Source organism: Eurytemora carolleeae, unplaced genomic scaffold (assembly GCF_000591075.1).
Source record: "Eurytemora carolleeae unplaced genomic scaffold, Eaff_2.0 scaffold276, whole genome shotgun sequence".
In the NCBI taxonomy this organism is placed as follows: Eukaryota; Metazoa; Arthropoda; class Copepoda; order Calanoida; family Temoridae; genus Eurytemora; species Eurytemora carolleeae.
The window spans coordinates 120,545-141,277 of NW_019396167.1; the positions used below are offsets into that span (position 1 = coordinate 120,545).

Here is a 20,733-nt window from a genome sequence, read left to right on the forward strand (position 1 = left end):
GATCCTTTTTCTCCCCTTCGTCTCTCCCAGCAGTCTTTCTCTCCATTCTACTCTCCCAGCGATTCTTTCTCTTCCCCTCTCCCAGCGATCCTTTCTCTCCCCCTTCCCTCTCCATGTAGTCTTTTATCACCCAATCGACTCTACCGACACTCCTTACTCTCCCCCTCGAATCTACCGACAATTCTTACTCTCCCCCTCCACTCTCCCAAAAGTCTTAATTTACCCCCCCCTTCGTCTTTTATCTAGGAATAAAAGAAAATCGAAAATTTCTGTCCAAATTCGTATTCTAGTCCCGATTGAGTCATGTTCAAACGTATTGTTTTTCATATTTATTATTATTTAATTATTTTTTTTAACATAACTTGTATTATTTTTAAACCTACCCTTCTCTGCACCAGTCGATACACTTTTTTAAACTAATACTTATTTATGAAATCAAACCAAAGAACTCGTCTCACGTTTCAGAGATAAATCTTCTTGAAGTCAATCATGAGTCAAGGAGGAGGTGATGGTGGTGGAGGACGAGGTCGAGGCCGAGGGTTCGGTCACAAAGGAGCGGATAGTTGGGCTATGCCACGACGTGGGGGACGAGGAGGATTTAAGGCTGCTCTGTCTAATCCTCATGGTGCAGATCTGACCAAGTATATGAAGAGAGGAGCTCCCAAACCAGATTTCAAGCGGTCTAGAGCACCTGAACCTACAGTGGATCAAATACAGGTATACATTTCTTTATCTTACTCAAGAAAAGAGAAACCTTATAGATATTTTAATTTATTTATTAATATTTTAGCTATTTTGACTTAGCAGAATTTACAGTTTAAAATATTAAAGGTCAAAACATGAGATTTAAAAGATATTCATTTCTAGGGTTTCTTTTCGTTTAATAAAAGGGTTTGAACCAACTAATTTATGCAAATCGTATGATGATGTGTAAACAAAATATAATGAACCTAAGCAAATAGGTTGGGCTCTACTCTAGGAAAACACCAAATTATGTAATACACAATGAACTCGATTTCAGTCGGCTAAAACTTCAATTAAAATAAAAATTCAATTTAATTAGGCTTATGTTGAAAAAAAAATTTACAGTTTCAATGTTTTTTTTTATTATTAATTACCTCGTTTTCTTTTATTTTATACATGCATCAATGCTGTAAATGTAGCTCTGGACTGCGAATAAGATTTGAATACTGGGTTCAATTTCATGTATTGTTCAATCCAGCTTGGGCTTCGTTTTTTAGAAACAACCATAATATATTTGTACACACCGAAACTGAGTTTATTGTGTATTACAGAATTTGGTGTATTCTACAGGGGTAGGCGACTTTATCAATAACATGAAGACAACTTTCAATTTTGATTAAAATCAAGCTGTTAAAAATTGAAGTTAACAGAAGCTGTTACTTAAAAAAGCTATTTGATTACTTGTAAACTTGTAGTTAAAAAAACTTATCAACGATCATAACTTAAATAAAAATTTGTCTTCATTGTATTGATATAATCGCCTACCACTGAACTAGAAATTCCTTATTAGACTTACTTTACCTTGATTCTATCCCTGTATTTTTAGGCGGATAATCTGACAGCGCTGGCAAAAACGTACTGGGCTCCGCATACCTCCAAGAACCATGTTGATTATAACCCCGATGTGGTAGAAGAGATTTATAAAAACGACATCAAGGGCCCCGGGTTCGCAATCAAGAGGATTATGATGCTCGAGTTCTCACAGTTCCTGGAAAACTATCTCTGGCCGAACTTCAAGGCTGAAACCTCGACCCTGGCGCACATCATGTCGATCATCGTTATTGTGAACGAGAAGTTCCGTGAGAGAGTTCCTGCCTGGACAGCGTTCCAATACAGACCGGACGAGTTCTCCGGGTTCTTCCATGCAGTGCTGAAGTGGACGGTTGCTCCTCCCGATCAAATCTCAATTCTGGAGCAAACTAAACTCCTCATATTCCTGGACCACTGTTTCACGAGTATGGAGGTGGATCTGGTGAGAGTTCAAGTACAAAGGTTGGTTTCTCTACCAATGTGGATTTGTCTCCTGGATTCAAGACGAGAAGCAGAACTCAAGGTAACAATTAGAATAAGTAATAAGTACTGGTGGGGAAGTGAGAAATAACATGTAGTTTTTCCATTCCATCTTGAAAGAATCTGGTTTTTCATATTTTGACAAATAATATTATAGAAAAAATTCTAAAAGTTTGATTAAAACTGATTTCTCTATCTGCCATGTTGTTAGAATTAAGTAATACTGTCGAAAATTCTTCATGTTCATGTTAGTGTGAAATAAATAGGTGTTTAAATGATTTAAAATACAATTTGAAGCTGCATTTAAGTTTAACAATAAAATCATAGTTCAAAAAAATCCTTTTTATATGTTGCAAGTTTGTTTAACCCTGATACCGTCGTTTTGCTTACCAAGGCATATCAAGTAACTTAAGTAGACAACCTGCAAATAAAAATAAACAGTTTAAAGAAACAAAAATATGGATATCTAATTCATTCTTAATCCGACAACGCTTTTAAGGGTACTACTGTAAATCGGGTATTGCCATCACTTGAAATTATGAAAATTAAATTCAATCCCTTTCTAGGCAATCCCTAAATGGAAGAAGTACTGGAAGTTACTGCAGAAGAAGGACAGTAAGGAGGATGACGAAACTAAGGATAAACTACAGTTTGAGAGAAGGTTTCTCAGGAACTTGATAAACAAGTACTACACCATCCTGTACGCTATACAGGTCAGAGAAAAGTCTTTTTTATACTGGGGGTTCCATAATAAAAATAAAAACACTGTTCTTGTCATTTCAAGTAAAAGAGAGAGGCATGAACGATTTACAGCAATATTCTTAAAGACTTCTTCTGATCAACAATTTGGTTAGTTTTAATTTTGCTAGATTCTTACACTTTTTTGACCCTGAAAAAAATATAGACCAATAACGAACCAACTTAATGCACATCACTACTAACATGCATACGTACAGCTGTATTAACATCTTCTATATATATATGATTATGTAATCTCTGTTTGTCCAATCATTACTCACGAACCCCTTGGCTTAACTGTTTCAAATATATTTTTGTGGCACTTGAGCTTGGTTTAAAGATTTTAAATTAAGTTGGTTGTCTTTTAAAGTGAAAGTTCAGATTTTCAGGCAAATCCGGGTTCCCAAGCAAATACACAGATAAATCTAAATTATTTTTGTATAGGAAATTATTAAATATGTTAAAAGATTCTTGATCCTAATAATATCATTGTTGTCTAGGAGAAGGAGTGTTCTAAAGATAATGTTGAATATGTTGAAAGATTCTTGATTCTAATCTATATTATTGTTGTCTAGGAGAAGGAGTGTCCTGAGGAGAATGTTGAATATGTTGAAAGATTCTTAATTCTAATCATTGATCTTGAAGCTCTACTGCCCACCAGGAGGTGAGGACGTCTTATATTTATTTAAAGGGACAGGAGGCGCTATTATAAGTGAACCTATATTTTTAGAGTGCCATGTTCGGTACCCATCCTCCTATTTTCAAAGTCAAAAGGACATATCCATTAAAGTTGTATGAAATATATTCAAAATAGAAGTTTTTAGATATTTTATACAAAATAAAACTTCTGATAAGAGTTGATTAATTACATCTTTTTTATATATAAATTGGATGTAAAATTTTGATAAAGGATATTGGTCTTGAAAGTTCTATTGACAATGAAAAAGCAAAACAAAAAAACTAAATATTTAAAACCTAAAGGGTTTAAATTTTAGTTCGTCAATCTTGATGTATTTTTCATTAATTCTACAGGGAAGTAAATTATTATTTTCCTTTTAAAAAAGCCTTTATTTCACATTAAAAAGTTAGGTAAAGGTACTATGTATTTCTGACTAGTTCCTCCATTGTTTTTATGGCAGAAATCCGCAAGTCTAATACAAAACATCTCTAAAAATGGAGAGTCTCTTAATTACATCTACAGTCCCTTAGATTTTTATAGAACAAGCAGACAGAAAGCCAAATTTAATTGTACTTATTTTTAAACTTTTTTGCTTTTTTATTTTATTTCTTACTTAGTTATTTCATGGCAACATATTTCCCCCTAATTACTGTTTAAAGAAATGTTTCCAATTTTTGTTTTGTAAGTTCAGTTTTTTCTTGTTGATGTTTCTTAACGAGATGTCTAGGATCTGGGGGGCCCCGCATTTCTAATTTTATATATAAACTTTCCTAATTATGTTGAGAGAAGTGAGGTAAACTTTTCTCCTGCCACACATCACGCCTTTCATCCTGCCTTTGGTCGACACGATCTTCAGTTATAGGGTGTCCCGATAAATATGCCAATTTATTTCGAGATCGTCTTCGTAAATGACTTTTAAGCAAAGTAAGCAAATGCCTTCAAATTTTAGCTTAGTATGGAATTTTTAGCATCCAACATAAACAAAAAGTGAGAACCAGAAAACTCTAGAACAGAAAGACGACCAATAAACTCAAGTTATGTCTTAAAATAATAGTTTCCTATGTTGTTTGGGGACACCCGGTAATTTAGAATAGAAATTAAAATCTTTATATAAGCTATGCGTATTTTATTACACAATGGGTTATTTTAAGCTAGTTAGATATGGATGAGGTTGAGAAAATTATTATAAAACGAATATGGATTATAATTGGGATTTAAATTTAACCCCTGGAATGTTCAAAAAGTAAAAGCTCCGCTGGACAAATTACTGATACGCTCTGGCAAGGTGTCCATATGATTCCATTTCTGATCCCAAATGGGATCAGGGTTGGAAGTACATTTAGGGGCATTACAATACACTTTCTGTGTCATTGTGAACAGCTTTGGTAAGTTTTTTGTGTACGTGTACTACACTTTTGAAATGTGTACTGCATTTGGGGTGTTAAAAGATGTGAATATCAGTAATCAGTAAAAGAGTTAAATTATAAGTTACAGTATATGGTAAACATTCTGCAGTTAAGAATTTTTTCTACAACTTAACATCATACTTTCAGCTGTTAGTAATAACAACGGTTAATTTCTGCCCCGAATATCAATCAATCAATCAACAGTTGGGATCGTATAAGATGAAATTATATTTACCCCTGCCTATTGAAGAGGCGCATTTGAGGGCGCACATAAAGGGGTATATAATTATTATTACCCAGACATACATAAAAAAATAAAGGGCCTGTAAGCTTAGTTTCTAGTGACCATCCATGCAAAGATGATAAAGCCTGATTTACAACGGTATGCTTACAGCTATGTCTGATCAAGTATAAACTATAGATATCTATGTTTAAAATTTACAAAATCTGATTATTTTCTACTGTGGGTTCTCAACATAAGCATTTCTACTGCAGGAAAACATAGAAATTATCAGAATTAAACATTTATAAACCTAGAAAACCAACAATATATTCCACATAATTCATCAGGTAAAGGTTTCTAGGGTATCATTGTGAATCTGGCATTGCCATCTTTGCTTTGGAGGGTCACTTCAATTTCAGATAACAGTCCCAATAAGACGTTTAAAGTTTCAACAAATCTACTATCTATCAATGAACCTTAATGATTACAAGCCAAACCTAAACATGACATTGTATCATTTAGTTAGAAACAAGATGATGACGGGTAGAAAGTTTAGGCCCTCCCCCCTGACTGTTATGATAAAAAAGTTGTGTCTGCATGCTCAATCTGTTCCCCACATACAAACTTTTTTTTTCTATTCTCCTCGTCTCGTGAAAGTATATTGAGTGTATTGCAGTTTTCAGAAAAGTTTCCCCGAGTTGAAATATGAAATCTATATGAAGCCTCCCTGGAGATTCAGCCACACATCTAGTTTGGGAGTACATAAATACATAATATAGAGGGTAGGGGTTAGTCCTCCTCCCCCCCACTCCCAGTTCTCCGAATTATTAGATACTAGTTTTTTCAGCGAAGAAATATCGTGCCTTCTTTCTAGATTTTTCTTATCAACGCCAATCATAAATGGGTTGGAGTTTTACATTTTATTTAAATCTCAATTGTATTAACTTGTATTGGATTGTTGGGTATTACCAATCCGAACAACTTCGAGAGAGAGAAAATTTCTCTGAAATCAACATTGTCATGACTAAAGTTGTATGGTGAATGAGGGAGAGTAAAAGAAGTTGCTAGTTAAAATAAGTACCTAGTTAAAATATTTGTTTTTTTTTTCAACTAAAGATGCGTCGAAACTGCTGAAAACTGTTTTTTCATGAAACTAAAAATTGTTTGATTCAGGACAAAAATAACGGGTTTCTTTTGTACCCATGTTCTGCGTAACAATTTTAATTTGAAAAAAGTCTTTTCTTAATGTTTTTCCGTTCCGAGTGAGAATATAAGAGTTTTAAAAGTCCCCCCACCCCTCCCTTACCTATTAATCACTGTAAAATTGGATCAAACTGACCAGTGAGAAAGAAAAAAAAACATTTTGTTTTAAGTTTAACCCTCCCTTTTTACAACGATGTAATGGAAGAAATATTCATGAGATGCCAGATGCGAAATATTTCAATATTAAAAATCTACTTTTCTCAAACAACAATGATTCATATTTGTAAACAATACATGTACTCTTTAAAGAGACTGTTCATAAAGTTCACAAATTACACTTATTTTAAAGAGTAAATTTTGTTCACTTCTTGAAGCCACAGGTTTGAAAAGATATTTTCTACAAGGTCATGTAGGGCATTAGTTTTATTAAAATAGCGCAATGTTTAGATTTTAAAATCGTTTAAAAAGTATGAACGTATTTGAAATATGTCATGAAATCATTAGCGAAATTAATTGTTCTATTAGGTTTATCATATTTGACATGATATTTAACAAACAATTGAATTGTTGGCATGAGCTGTGCAAAAACCATAATTAAATTTCAATTAGATAAATATGTTTACAGGGTTACCCACAAAGGATAAAACCATGCAAAAAAAAAAAACAATTTATTTTCGAATCCAAATTTTTTTTAAACAAAATTGAAAAAGAGCAGTGATTTTTTTTTCTCTGATCGTTTTATCTTCTTTTTATCTGATATGAATCTGTTTTCTGTTCTTCTCTATTAGATCTGTGCATTCTTCTCTCTTGTAGACAAGGGAAAAATGCATTTTGACATATTTCTGATTCATACTATTCTTTAATTGGATATCTTGGCGCCAGAAATATCAAATTAAATATAATGGAAAATTACTGTTTGAGATGTTAGATGTATTTGGTGTTTTCGGTAATGTTTGAATCAACAACTGTTATAGGTAGCTTCAAACACAGTTTCCTTAATATTCTTACAGGTTGGAAAAATAAAAGTCACTAAGGGGGGTTTGAAAACTCTGAGGATTGCCATTATCAGAATTCCAAATAGGACAAGAAAGGTTAGGCTAGGAGTGGATACTTTTGACAAAAGAATTCTTGATCCTTGTAAGTTCATCTCGGACACAGTGCTTCAGAATTCAGCCTCGTCTGCCGCAATCTTTTCCTTGCAGCCGGTAGAGTATAAACCGGTATCATAGTGTATGGTGCACAACCTATCAGGAGTAAACAGTGCAAATATGAATTTAACTACTTGGCAAAGAAAGAAACCAGTTTTTAGTTGCAGGTATTTATAAATATAAGGAAAGAAACGCTAAGAATTCTGTGTGGTCGTCTCCTGAAGTATCATCCTTTGTGGGCATCCGTGTACATTGTGCAATTAAGGGTAAAAACTACTAATTTAAAAAAATGATTTTTTCAACCACTATGGAGAATGAATATGTAGTCTCACTATAAAATACAAACAACTTTTAGAATAGTAAACGCATAGACCCCAATGACAGTTTCACTTATGAATCAAATACAATACAGTCCGGCAGTATTCAAATATTCCGCGGCAGGGGTCAAATACAGTAATACTTAAATACAGTACAGCTAGAGTCACATATTCCACGGCAGGGGTAAATTAAAGCACGGCACGGGTCGAATTCAGTAGTGCTCAGCTAGAGTACGGCAAGGGTCCCATTCTCCCCCTCCTTGTATTTAATCTACTGGAGGGTATTAAATGTAATCTAAATTTAGTTTCCTTGAATTAATTAGGATGTGTTATCTTGTTATAAGACATTAGAAATTATGTCTATGTGTCCCGGGGGAGACTGGTTCAAAACTTAAATTTATTTTCTCCCAGGGGTGTACGCTTTAGCTAATGGGGGTGGGGGAGGGGGTCTGACTTTTTTGTTAGCCTTGCTTTTATTTTTCATAGAAAATAACTAATCACTCTTAATATCGTTATTCCCATTTATTTGCAACCTGGGGCCCGGGGCCAGATACAATGAATAGTTGAACTACGTAGACTTAGTTGAACCTATTCTCCTTAATCTGTACCTATTTCAACTATTTTTCGTTTACTATTAAATTTGACCAGGTTGAAGCGGTTCAACTTCTTTTTGCTCTTTAGTAAATCTGGTGTTATTTGATGTCGTAAACCTTTTATATTTCAAACTAAGAAATTTTAATCGAAGGCTTATCATAAAATTGCAAAAATAAATGAATATGAAAATCAGAGTATGTTACGAGTGCTTAGTTCCTTTGACGAATTAATTGATGAACAAAATTGAAACAAAAGTAGCCACGTGAATTATTAATTTTAAGAGATTATATTTTTAGTTGAAAATATCTCCCTAGTTTTCTATTGTTTGGTCCCTGGATTCAGAGCTCTCTTGTTTCAAATATACTAACATTAGGTATATGAGTAGAGATGGGAATCTTTTATGTTAGTCTCTAATTTAACTTTTTTTTGCATTTTGCGAAATTTTTATTTTGATGAAAATTATAATAATTAAAAAATCATTTTGGTTCATAATATCTTTGAACATACAATTCTTGAATATGGAAAAAAAATCTCAGATTCTCATGAAGCGTTTAAGTCTAAAAACCTTGAATGGCTAAAAATTACCCTAATATTGCTGCCCATCCCTATATATGATGAGCCCAGGGGACTGCGGGGTTAACTGCACCAGATATTAGATACCTGGGAAAATTTGCAAGCTAGAGTCTAGAGTTATATTAGATGTTATTCTAACCCTGGTCTTACGCTATAGATGTAAATAGCCCCAAAACCAAAATCGGGGTAGTTAGTTATTTTTCACGGTTTCTTTGTGCCTTCAACAAATTAAAAAAGAAAGAAAATACAAAGATTTAATTCTGAAAACTCCTCAAAATCGTGTTTCTGTGCACACAGTCTTAAGTGACAATATTTTGAGTAGGATAAAGAGCGGGTGATTATACACTATTTAGGGACTAGGGAGTGTCACTTTTAGTTTTGTTTAGTTAACATGGTTTATATTAGATAGACTGAGAACTTTATTTTTAATGGTTCATCAAGGCTTAAAGCTTAAAGATAAGCGAAAGAAAGAAGAAAACTAATTTGAAAACTCTTCGTTTGTTCAAAATATCATTCAATCTTAAAGAAATGTTCATGACCTTGATACGGATCCAGGATCCGGATCCGGATATGCATCTGCATCAAAATGAAATGCTGCCTAGAAAAAATTAAATAATTGACCGAAAAAATCTTCCGAGAAATACTGCAGCCTCGTTGATGAAAAAAGCAGTGCTTAGGATCCATTTCATTTTGATGCTGATCCGGATCCTGGATCCGCGCTGGAAAAATGGATCCGGATCCAGGTTATTTCTATAAAATTCACTAACTTTTTTTAACAAAGCATAATTTTCAAAAAAAAATTTTTTTTTTTTTTGGCTTATTTTTATGCTAAAACTTGAACCATGAGAAATCAGGAAATTTGTATGATCGCTCTTTTTCAATAGTTCAAATTTTAGGTTTTGAAAGAAAATTTTTTTTGCGGTTTTTTGTTGATATTTTGCCCCTTGGATCCGGATCCATGGATCCGCATATTTTTTCGGATCCGGAACCAGGAAGAAAAAATCTTACGGATCCTGATCCTAAGCACTGGAAAAAAGTTTAATACTCTCTTCGTCCTAAATGAAATATTAATGAGCTGAGGTTTACAAAACAAAACTAAAAAAGATTTTGTTTAGCTAAATGGAAAATTGTCACATGAAAATCAACTTTGACTTAAGTTTAGTAAATAATTTTTTGGGAATTCTAAGAAAGAAATCTGCTTTTTAAGCAAGTCTTAAAAGAGAATTGCGCAAACCAACCATATTTTAATAATATGTATTCCAGGTTTTTCAACACTGTGTTGGATGACAGTCATCTTGTAGTTCGATCATCTCTAGCTCCTCTGACACGTAGACCTGAGGGACGGTTATTCGCTCAGCTTCTTGAACAGGTAGGGAGTCACTTTAAGGAGTAGGGGGGAGTCATTTTTAAGTTAGGTTGGAAGGGAGTGTTTGTAGGAGGAAGTGAGGAGTTCTTTATTGAATCATTTATAGGATAGATAGAGTCATTGTATTGGAGGAAGAAAAGATACATTTAAAGAAGGAGATGAAGAGTTCTTAATAGAATTAGGAAACATTTATGGGATAGGTAGGGAGTCATTTAGAGGATAGGTAGGGAGTCATTTAGAGGATAGGTAGGGAGTCATTTAGAGGATAGGTAGGGAGTCATTTAGAGGATAAGTAGAGAATAAGTAGGGAATCATTTACAGGATAGGTAGGGAATCATTTAGAGGATAGATAGAGAATCATTTAGAGGATAAGTAGGGAATCATTTACAGGATAAATAGGAAGTCATTTACAGGATAGATAGGAAGTCATCTACAGGTCCAAAAAGCGTTCTCTATTCCAGACCTTTTTTCCCCTTCCATTTATCTTTTTCTTTCCACAAAAATTCAAGATTTATAACAAAATTATAAAAATTCAAGTTTTCCCCCCCACCCCCCTTCAAATCTTTTTTACTGGAAAATATATTTTTTTTCTAAAAATCTTTTATTTTTTANGGGGGAATATTTTAGTAAACCTGTATTTATCCCTTGTGAACATGTTTTAAATATTACTATTACCATCACATGGTTCCACTCCCAACAATTCTTTGATTAAAAGTTTAAAGACTTCGTCTCCTTGGAGAACTAGGTTTAATGTTTGACATTTCACATCAATTCAAAGTTTAGATTGCTTCCAATATTTTAAATAAATGTCGGCTATTTGACTGAGAACATGTTGTGCAAACTCTCTCAAATATTGATATTTTGACAAGGTGGTGTTTCAGTGATTATCTTCTGACAGAGTTAAATACATAGTTTTGTTTTGTTTTTACTAATATCCCATTCACAGACATCCAGACAACTAGAAAATTTGTACATCTAATTTTAAGACCGGGTCGACTTTGAAGTGTCGAACGCACCTTTGTTTTTACCGCACCAATCCACTTGACATGACGTAGTTTTCTCGATATATAAATTTTTTTTATCGTGTCGTCCTTGTTTCTAGCTTCAGTTTAGATAGAGTAATTGGCAAAATCCTGATCGATTTTCGCGAAAGAGCGTGCATAATTTGATCTACAGTGCTTTTTCCATGATTTGAGAGATCTGTGATCAAAAAATGACTGATTGCTTCATTCCAAATTTTTTATGAATTTTTATTTTTTTTATTTTGTTCGTTTTATTGATTATATCTGGAAACCTTTTCAAACCAAAGGAATTGAGTTGTTGCCACAAACTCTGGTTTTCTCTTTATCTTTGCTTCTTAAAGTCGTAAACCTTTTATATTTCTTTTGTTAGATCAAAAGTCTAAGTCTTATATAAAGAAATATGGATTAGAAAGTTTGAGTTTGTGTCAAAAGTCAATTCCTATTATAGTTGAAATTTGATATTCCAACATCTTCTCTACCCCGGGGAGAGGGGGGGGGCCCTCTCCCTTCATAGAAAGTATATCCTAGCAGATTTCAATGCTTAATGAGTGGAGTTTAAGTAATGATTGTTGGATAAGATCACACCGCAATGCAGACAAGATCCAGCTAAACAAGTTCGTTAACTTTAAACAAGAGGAGAAAAGAGAATGGAAGCTTTTTAAACATTCACGCTTCAACATATCACAGTTCTGAAGATGCATCTTTGATCTTAAATCACAGTTCTGAAGATTCACTTAGTGATCTTAAATCACAATTCTATTGGCACTTTTAGAGTTAAAATCATGGTTCTAGATGTATGCTACTCGTGTCTAAATATTCTAGATTCACTTCTAGGCTTTTCATTAAATCTAGATGCACTTCTAGCGCTTAAATCTCAATTCTATATGCTTCTCTTGAGCTTAAATTACACAATTTGAGAGGAAAATGCACGACTAAGGCGTCGTCAACTATTTTTTAGATTTTCCTTCTTAATTTGTAATATTTCCGTAGATACTCGGAATTAAAATTTTCTCTTTCAATTTCGATTTCAGTCGATTTCTCGACGCTCTCCCGACCAAAGTTTTAGCCGGAGGTTCTCCACCTCGTTACATTATTTTCAGTCAGATGTTAATTGGTTCTAATCTGTTTCAGGTTCGGTTCTATACAAGGTTTGAGATCAACGATCAGACCGGAGAATCTCTCTCAGAGAAGGATATGATGAGTCTTCACTACCAGAGAATCGGAGGTAGTGTTTGAGAAATTTTGTTAAATAATGCTTTTCATTTTTTTTGTCATTAGTAGTAATTTTTTATCATACTGATGCCCCCCCCCCTAAAATACTATTGCAAAAACTTGTGTAAAATTATTTTGCCATTTTTCATCTTTTTACTTTTTAGTCAAAAAATAGTGTGAATGGCAAAATAACTAAGAGAGGACTGTGCCCTTTGATATNTTTGAAGGTACCGGGTTGCCCATAAAGGATGAGACTTTAGAGACTACAGTACGGAACTTGTTTTCTTATATTCATGATTCTCTGCAACTGTAAACCTGTTTCTTCTTTGTCAAATCATTATATTTATCCTTATTAGACTTTGTGGGTAACCCTGTAGTTACTGAACTATTTAGATCTGCAACGAGCTGTGTTCGTCAAGTATCCTGAACTAAGGAAACTATCCCTCGCTACAATAGGAAAGATAAATAATTGATTGAAGAGTTTACCAAACTGTTAAATATAAACCAGGATCTGTAATTCAGATGGGGGGTTTGTTCATAGACTTTAAAGGGACTGTTAACAGGAGTTTAAGTGACCCTTCATTTAAAGAGATTAAGATATTCTTGTTTTTCTAATCAAACTTGATCTCAAGGGTACTAAAGAAGTAGTTGAACTAGTTAGTTCGCTGATTTTGAATCTTTGTCCACACACTTCCCGTGTCGGGATTACTATATGTGTAGTTCTTTATAAAAAATCCCTCAACTATCTCTTTAATGATGTTCCATCAAGGTATAAGATACTTATATCCTACTAGAATTAGTTGAAAACTTTTAAACAAACATTATTCATACAAACTCCTCCAACAGACAAATAATGACCCTGAATCAGATTTTATTGGATTTGGATACTGAGAAGGGATTACAAAATTTAAATATAAAAACTAAAGTAATTATTTTTTGACCGGATCAAATCTGAATCCAGTTTTTAGAACAGATTGGGAAGGGGAAGCTAGGGGGATTAGAGACATGTGTTTATTCAAAATATGATTATTTTTATATCCATAATTGTCCAATTTTAAATTTTAACAACTTTATATATAGGTTTTCTTTTTTGTTCATGGTGCAACGTAAAAAGTGTATTTGAGAGTTATGATGAATGTTTTTATAATAAACATTATCAAAAAAATTTCTTTATAAAGATAGAAAAGAATATTCAATGGGACCTTACTGTGAAATAAACCTGAGCTGTGATTTAAACGTTATTAAATGAGTTTGCTCCGAATTGAATTAAGATGAATCAAAGAAGGGAAAGGATTGAATTATCTGTGTGTTGAGAGATTAATCTGTTGAATGTTGAACTAAGAACACTTTGATCTGTTAACTACAGTTATAGTTTAATTTAGTTTCAAGATTGTTGGGATCATATTAGTTTGTCTTTCTCATCTTCACCATACTCACTCATCTTCCTTTCTTCTTATCTTCATTATACTCATCTTCATTATACTAGTCTTCATTCCTTCTTATCTTCATCATGCTCATCTTCATTCCTTCTTTTGTACAATATGTTCATCTTAATTCCTTTGTTTGTTCATTATACTAATCTTTATTCCTTCTTAAGACTTGCTTTTATTCATTTGTAAAATTATTATCTTGGTTCAGCTAGTATAGAGGACCGTGATCAGTTGGTAAAATATTTCCAGAGGTTAGGACGGGATACACTCTATGATATCTGTGAGTACCTACACCTGGTCCCACCCAAGGGGAGTGCTGAGGACTCAGAGAATGAATATAGCCAGGTTAACTTTTATTAAAGTACTAATCCTTGTTTAAAGGTACCCTTGATTTAAAATCGTTACATGGCCGATTCACAGCGGTTTCTTTAAGCCCCTAAGTCAATTTGAAATGGTTAAAATATTGTCGTTATTCCGTGTTTAAAAATTTATCATCTCTTAATTTCCCTTCATTTGCTCTGTTGCTATAATCCACAAGGAACCTTTATAGAGAACCCTCATTGCACTGAGAAAGGTCTAATGGGCACAAATGTGAATCATACATACAACTCTTTATATGGAAGCTCACTTGAAATTACGTAGACAGAACCTTAAATTTCTACGGAATTTATTGATAATTTTCTTTCTTAGTTGACCTAGGATCTTTATCCTCCCCCCCCCCCATAGACGCTGCTTTGCTTCTTAATTTTAACATTGAACCCGTGAATAGTGTAGAATAAGAGTATGTCTATATCTAGGAATTCCTGGCTGAACTAGTTATATCCCGACACGAGAAGAGGGATTCTCAACTACAAGAGTTGAATGAAATGCCTCTCTATCCAACCGAGGTATTCAAATATACAATCTAATATTATTCTTTCTATTGTTCATCCCTTGATGTATTCTATTCAAAACCTGATAGAAATAAAGTGCTAAAGAGGCTTTTCTCCAGACTCCTCAATAGGATTAAACAAGTATTTTGTTCAGGAGTTTATCTGGGACGAAGGTTTAGTACCCGGAGAATATTATCAAGGAGAGAACCCTCTTGCTCTTCCCAAACTTAACCTACAGTTTCTCACCCTACACGACTACCTGCTCCGTAACTTTAAACTGTTCCAGCTTGAATCAACCTACGAGATTAGGCAGGATATTGAAGATGTGGTGAGCAGGTTGCGACCCTGGAGAGCTGAGGATGATAGTATCATATTTAATGGTTGGGCAAGGATGGCTCTACCGCTCCAGGCCTTTACTATCGTTGAGGTCGCCAAACCTAACATAGGAGAGCGTCAGCCTAGTAGAGTCAGGGCAGACGTGTCTGTACATCTAAGTGTGAGAGACCAGATCAAGTGTGAATGGGAAAATCTACGAAGACATGATGTGTGCTTTCTGTTGACTATTCGTCCTCCTCAGACCGCGACGGATATTAACTATTTTGATATCCCTGCTTCTGAGTATCTAGAGACAACTGGGGTCATGTACGTCCGAGGTTGCGAGATCGAAGGCATGCTGGACGAGAACGGGCGAGTCATTGAAGAGTTTGGATCCGAGCCGAAACCCAAATTTAGCTCCGGAGATCGAACCTTCCGGGTTCGTCTGGATTGTAATCAGTACAGAGAGGACATGGACCAGACCAGCCAGGGGGCAGAGGACGTATACGCGTCCTTTAATGTTCTCATGAGACGTAAGCCAAAGGAGAACAATTTTAAGGCAGTGCTTGAGACTATCAGGGAGTTGATGAACACCACTTGTGTTGTCCCGGACTGGTTGCACGATATTATCCTCGGATACGGAGACCCTGCCTCTGCTCACTACTCTAATATGCCGAACAATATTCCTACTCTCAACTTTAACGATACTTTCATTGATTTCCAGCATTTGAGGGAATCCTTCCCAAACTACGAGGTTCGTGTCGAGGAAGGAGTTGAGCCGGAGAAGATCCTTCCTCCCTTCAAGGTAACCTTCCTTGATGTAGTAGAGAAGAAGAAGCTTGAGTCTGGGAAGAGAGATGAACCGGGAGATGATAAAGTAAGTGTACCCCGTGTACTCACTGTTAAACCATTCACCCAACAGAACAGAGGACCATATCCAAAGAACGTTCCTAAGAAGAATGCTGTGAGGTTTACTCCGACCCAGGTTGAAGCTATCCGAGCAGGAACTAATCCTGGATTAACCATGGTTGTAGGACCTCCAGGTACTGGTAAGACTGATGTTGCAGTCCAGATTATCTCAAATCTCTACCATAACTTCCCAGAACAGAGAACACTGATTGTCACACACTCTAACCAGGCGTTGAATCAGCTGTTTGAGAAGATTATTGCTCTTGATGTCGATGAGCGTCATCTTCTTCGTCTTGGACACGGAGAGGAAGCACTAGAGACGGAGAAGGATTTCTCCAGGTATGGTAGAGTCAACTACGTGTTAGCGAAGAGGCTGGAGCTGTTGGAGGAGGTGAGCAGGTTGCAGAAGAGTCTGGGCGTATCTGGAGATGTAGCATATACTTGTGAAACTGCAAGGTAATCATCAACTTGCATTGATTTTAATCCGTTTTTTAAAGTTTTTTTTTCTGGCGTTCAGAAAGCTCAAGTTTATTATGTTTCAATTGTATGTTCTGAAATCTAAATACAAAGTTAGATTTGGTTACACAGTACAAATTGTTGGCTTTGATAGATTTTTTCCAATAGTTTCATTGTTTTTGCTACGTGCAGGCTTATATTTTTTGTTAGTAGCAACATTCTGTATTATGTAATAAATGTAAACTCCAAGAGAATAACAGATTGGATTATACTAAACCAAAACCTTAAATGTTGTAAAGAAAGTCTTGTGCATGCTAGGATGACCAATACTTAAACTGTAAACAAAACAAAAGCAGAAAAGGTACGCAAAATAATTGGCTTTTTGTTTTTGTTTTTAATTTGGAAAACATGGATCAATTATTTACTATTGTCAAAGTCTAGAGCAAGATTCCTTGTCTATCCTGAGTATGAAAGATGGATGAATTTATCAGACATATTTGCATTTTATTAAATTCTGGAATGCAGAGGTGAAAACGAGAATATGAAAATATAATGTATATTTTCCTCGGATCAGACCCATTACAGGCTCTCCAAATATATATTTACATTGAATTTGTATCTGATATTTCTTATTTCAGGTATTTCTACCTGTACCAGGTTCTCTCCAGGTGGGAGGAATATCTCTCTAAGGTTAGCGGACCGAACTTCTATGAGAAGATTGAGAAGGAGAAACTGGATGATCTCTTTCCCTTCCACGTTTTCTTCTCCAACGCCCCGAAACCTCTGTTCCATGGGAGCAGTTATAAGGATTATTTTGAGTGCGCTATGTGCTGCTGGAGATACATATCTGATATATTTACACAGTTAGACGAGTTCTGGGCATTCGAGCTTCTCAGATCAGGTTTAGACAGAACAAGATATCTTTGTGTCAAGGAAGCCAAGATTATTGCTATGACCTGTACCCATGCTGCTCTCAAGAGACAGGAATTGGTCCAGCTTGGGTTCAAGTATGATAATATTCTCATGGAGGAGTCAGCACAGATCCTAGAGATCGAAACCTTTATCCCTCTCCTGCTGCAAACCCCACAGGACGGGATGAACCGGTTGAAACGATGGATTATGATCGGAGACCACCACCAGCTTCCTCCGGTCGTCAAGAACATGGCATTTGAAAAGTTTTCGAACATGGAGCAGTCTCTTTTTACGCGGTTTGTCCGACTGGGTATTCCAACCATAGAACTGGACGCTCAGGGTAGGTCTAGACCTAGTATATGCTCTCTGTATAACTGGAGATACAGAGCCTTAGGCAACCTGCCGCACGTTCTCAACCATCCTGATTACAAGGTTGCAAACTCCGGTTTTAGTTTCGACTACCAACTCATTAATGTACCAGACTTCAACGGTATCGGAGAGAGTCAACCCAGTCCGTTCTTTTACCAGAACCTGGCCGAGGCTGAGTATGTTGTAGCTGTATACATGTACATGAGATTAATCGGGTTCCCAGCACACAAGATCTCAATCCTCACAACATATAACGGACAAAAGGCTTTGATCCGTGATGTTTGTGCTGCCCGGTGTGCCAGCAATCCTATTATAGGAATGCCGCATAAGATCGCTACTGTAGATAAATATCAAGGTCAGCAGAACGATTACATTCTTCTCTCTTTGGTAAGAACCTACAACGTTGGACATCTGAGGGATGTGCGTCGTCTAGTGGTCGCTATGTCTAGAGCCAGGTTGGGTTTATACGTGTTTGCCCGTGTCAGTTTATTCAAGAATTGTTTCGAGCTTCAACCGGCGTTCAATATCCTGATGAAACGTCCTCTTCAGCTTCATCTCTGTCCTAACGAACTGTTCCCCTCCAAGAGAATGGCGAACGTGACTGCTCCGAACCCCGTTATCGTTTACGACATGCCAATGATGTCCAAGTTCGTCGTGGACTTCTACCAGGACAAGGTTAAGCAGCTGAAGATGATCCAGGCGCGAATGGCCCCGAAGCCCGGCGAAATAAAACCGGTTCTAAAGACAGGGGCGACCAGGCAGCATCCAGGGGATGACGACAGCGACGACGAGGACAAGGTTGTGCTCAAGGAGATTGAGAACGAGCTGGAGAAGGAGGATAAGATGGTTTCCGCGGAGAACAAGGCTGCAGCCGCCCTGGAGAAGGTGTTTGTTGAACCAGAGGAGGGGATGGAGACGGAGGAGAAGGATGAGTAGAGAGAGTACCTTGAGTTGACCAAATATAGTTTCATATTTGCATTTTTTTTGTAATCAATATATCTTTAAATGGTGGTCTTTTTTTTAAGCTTCGTATTTTTAATTTTTACCTACGCAAGTCGTAGACCGTTTTTATATTTCTGCTAGATTAAATAGTTGTAACTATCAAAGGATTACACAATCAGCTTGCAAAGATATATACAAATAATATATATTATATAATATAATAATATATATATATTATCCATTAAAAGCCCTGTTATTACTAGAAATTCAACCTATATTTGTCCCCTAACCCTAACCTAGGAGATAACTTTAACTTCAAGAAGAAAAACGTTTTTTTGTCAAGTTGATTATTTTAAGATTGTTAAAGGTTTTACTAGAAACTCGTGAGGATTTATTTTGAAGAGTTTGGTACACCATATCATGCTCTGCTACCTATCTATATTCTGCAGACCCTCTCCCTCTGTAAGTTATGATAATTAGAAAAATTGGAAATCTGAAATATGTATTAGTTAGTAATTTTGGTAATAGAGAAGGAATAGATATCTTACAGGGGGTTCATATTTAATAATTTTGGTAATAGAGAAGGAATAGATATCTTGCAGGGGGTTCATATTTAATAATTTTGGTAATAGAGAAGGAATAGATATCTTGCAGGGGGTTCATATTTAATAATTTTGGTAATAGAGAAGGAATAGATATCTTACAGGGGGTTCATATTTAATAATTTTGGTAATGGAGAAGGTATAGATATCTTAAAGGGGGTTCATATTTAATAATTTTGGTGATAGAGAAGGAATAGGTATCTTACAGGGGGTTCATATTTAAAGCGAGGAAACCTCTTTTTGAATCTACAAAATAATTTGTTTAGCCTAGATACATTTGTGACCAAGACAAGTTTTCGATAAAGCAGCAATGATAAAAATCTGTTTGTTTTAATCCAGGATTCGACACTAGGTGTACACCTCAATTTGTATTTAAATCCCGGATAGTTGGCAAAAAAAGTTTCTGAATTGAAGAAGTATGGATTCATAATGATGAAAAGGAAAAGGGAAATCAAAATACTTTTGTTAAATAAATAAATAAAAGAGCTTTATCGTTATTAATGTTTTATGTATAAACTATTACTCTTCTAAGCTTTAAAGGAACTTTAAACGTGTTAATTGACTTTTCAATTTAAAAAAGTAAAAAGTGGCATGTCCGATTTGCAACAAGACCTATGTTAACTTTTACCTGAGTTTGTTGTCTCTACTGCATAAGTCATCAAGGAGAGCGAGGGAAAGCAGGCGGCCATAAGCCACACCATTTTCCCCTTCCATGCCACATATTAGCTGTTTTGTCTTCCGGTATCTATAAGCATTCGAGTCTTCTGGCGGTTATTACGTTAAAAAATGGTAAATTTAGTGAATTGAAATTGGGATTTTCAAAAATCCAGTAATTTCATGAAAAATATATTTAAAGATTTATATTTATTTATATTTTAGTTTTCAACTGAAATAAGTATAATCCCTTTTAATGTAAACTGCTAACCCTATTTTTTCCCAAAAATAAATTTAACCTTTCCTTAAAATGCTTATTTTTGAAAACGTGAACATTAAAGATTATGCACCATAACATACTCGTTTTAAGTTCAAATTTCTCCCATACCGAAAATGTTCACTATTTAATGAGAAATCTGTAACGCTCGCGTAATGACCGTTAATATCGTGATTTTTCTCTTCTTATTCTTTGGCCTACTCAAACAATTTGTCTCGGTGACTATAATGCACAATGATGTAATCAATTCATTGATCTTTAATAAACTTCTAACATTTCTTAAAGGTATCATGTTTCGCGTAATACGGCTGGATTCACAGGCCAAGGATGTGAATCGGACATGATAGTTAATTATTGGAGGATCACTTAAAATTTCGTCTTCAGTCCCTTAAACAGTTGAGAGTATTAACATATGTCTGAGACATTTTAAAACTTGGTTTCTACAAATATACTGTAAACTATGGCGGGAAAACAGAAATA

The 20,733-nt window shown here is 35.2% G+C and overlaps 1 protein-coding gene across 1 annotated transcript; it reads left to right on the forward strand.

Moving 5' to 3' along the window:
* The first annotated feature begins 223 nt into the window (after positions 1-223).
* LOC111697012 (intron-binding protein aquarius) lies at positions 224-18,802 on the forward strand. Its single transcript, XM_023466868.1, has 11 exons — positions 224-717; positions 1,571-2,077; positions 2,601-2,747; positions 3,348-3,436; positions 10,179-10,284; positions 12,435-12,528; positions 12,909-12,971; positions 14,154-14,290; positions 14,743-14,832; positions 14,972-16,497; positions 17,136-18,802. The coding sequence occupies exons 1-11, from the start codon at positions 490-492 to the stop codon at positions 18,712-18,714; spliced, it is 4,566 nt and encodes a 1,521-aa protein (XP_023322636.1). The 5' UTR covers positions 224-489; the 3' UTR covers positions 18,715-18,802.
* The last annotated feature ends 1,931 nt before the right edge of the window (positions 18,803-20,733 follow it).

Excerpts from the sequence above, each read along its gene's own strand:
- LOC111697012 (XM_023466868.1), top strand. The coding sequence starts at position 490 with ATGAGTCAAGGAGGAGGTGATGGTGGTGGAGGACGAGGTCGAGGCCGA. Across the intron at positions 10,285-12,434 it reads TCGCTCAGCTTCTTGAACAG|GTTCGGTTCTATACAAGGTT; the intron begins GTAGGGAGTCAC and ends AATCTGTTTCAG. Across the intron at positions 12,529-12,908 it reads TCACTACCAGAGAATCGGAG|ATCTGCAACGAGCTGTGTTC; the intron begins GTAGTGTTTGAG and ends TGAACTATTTAG.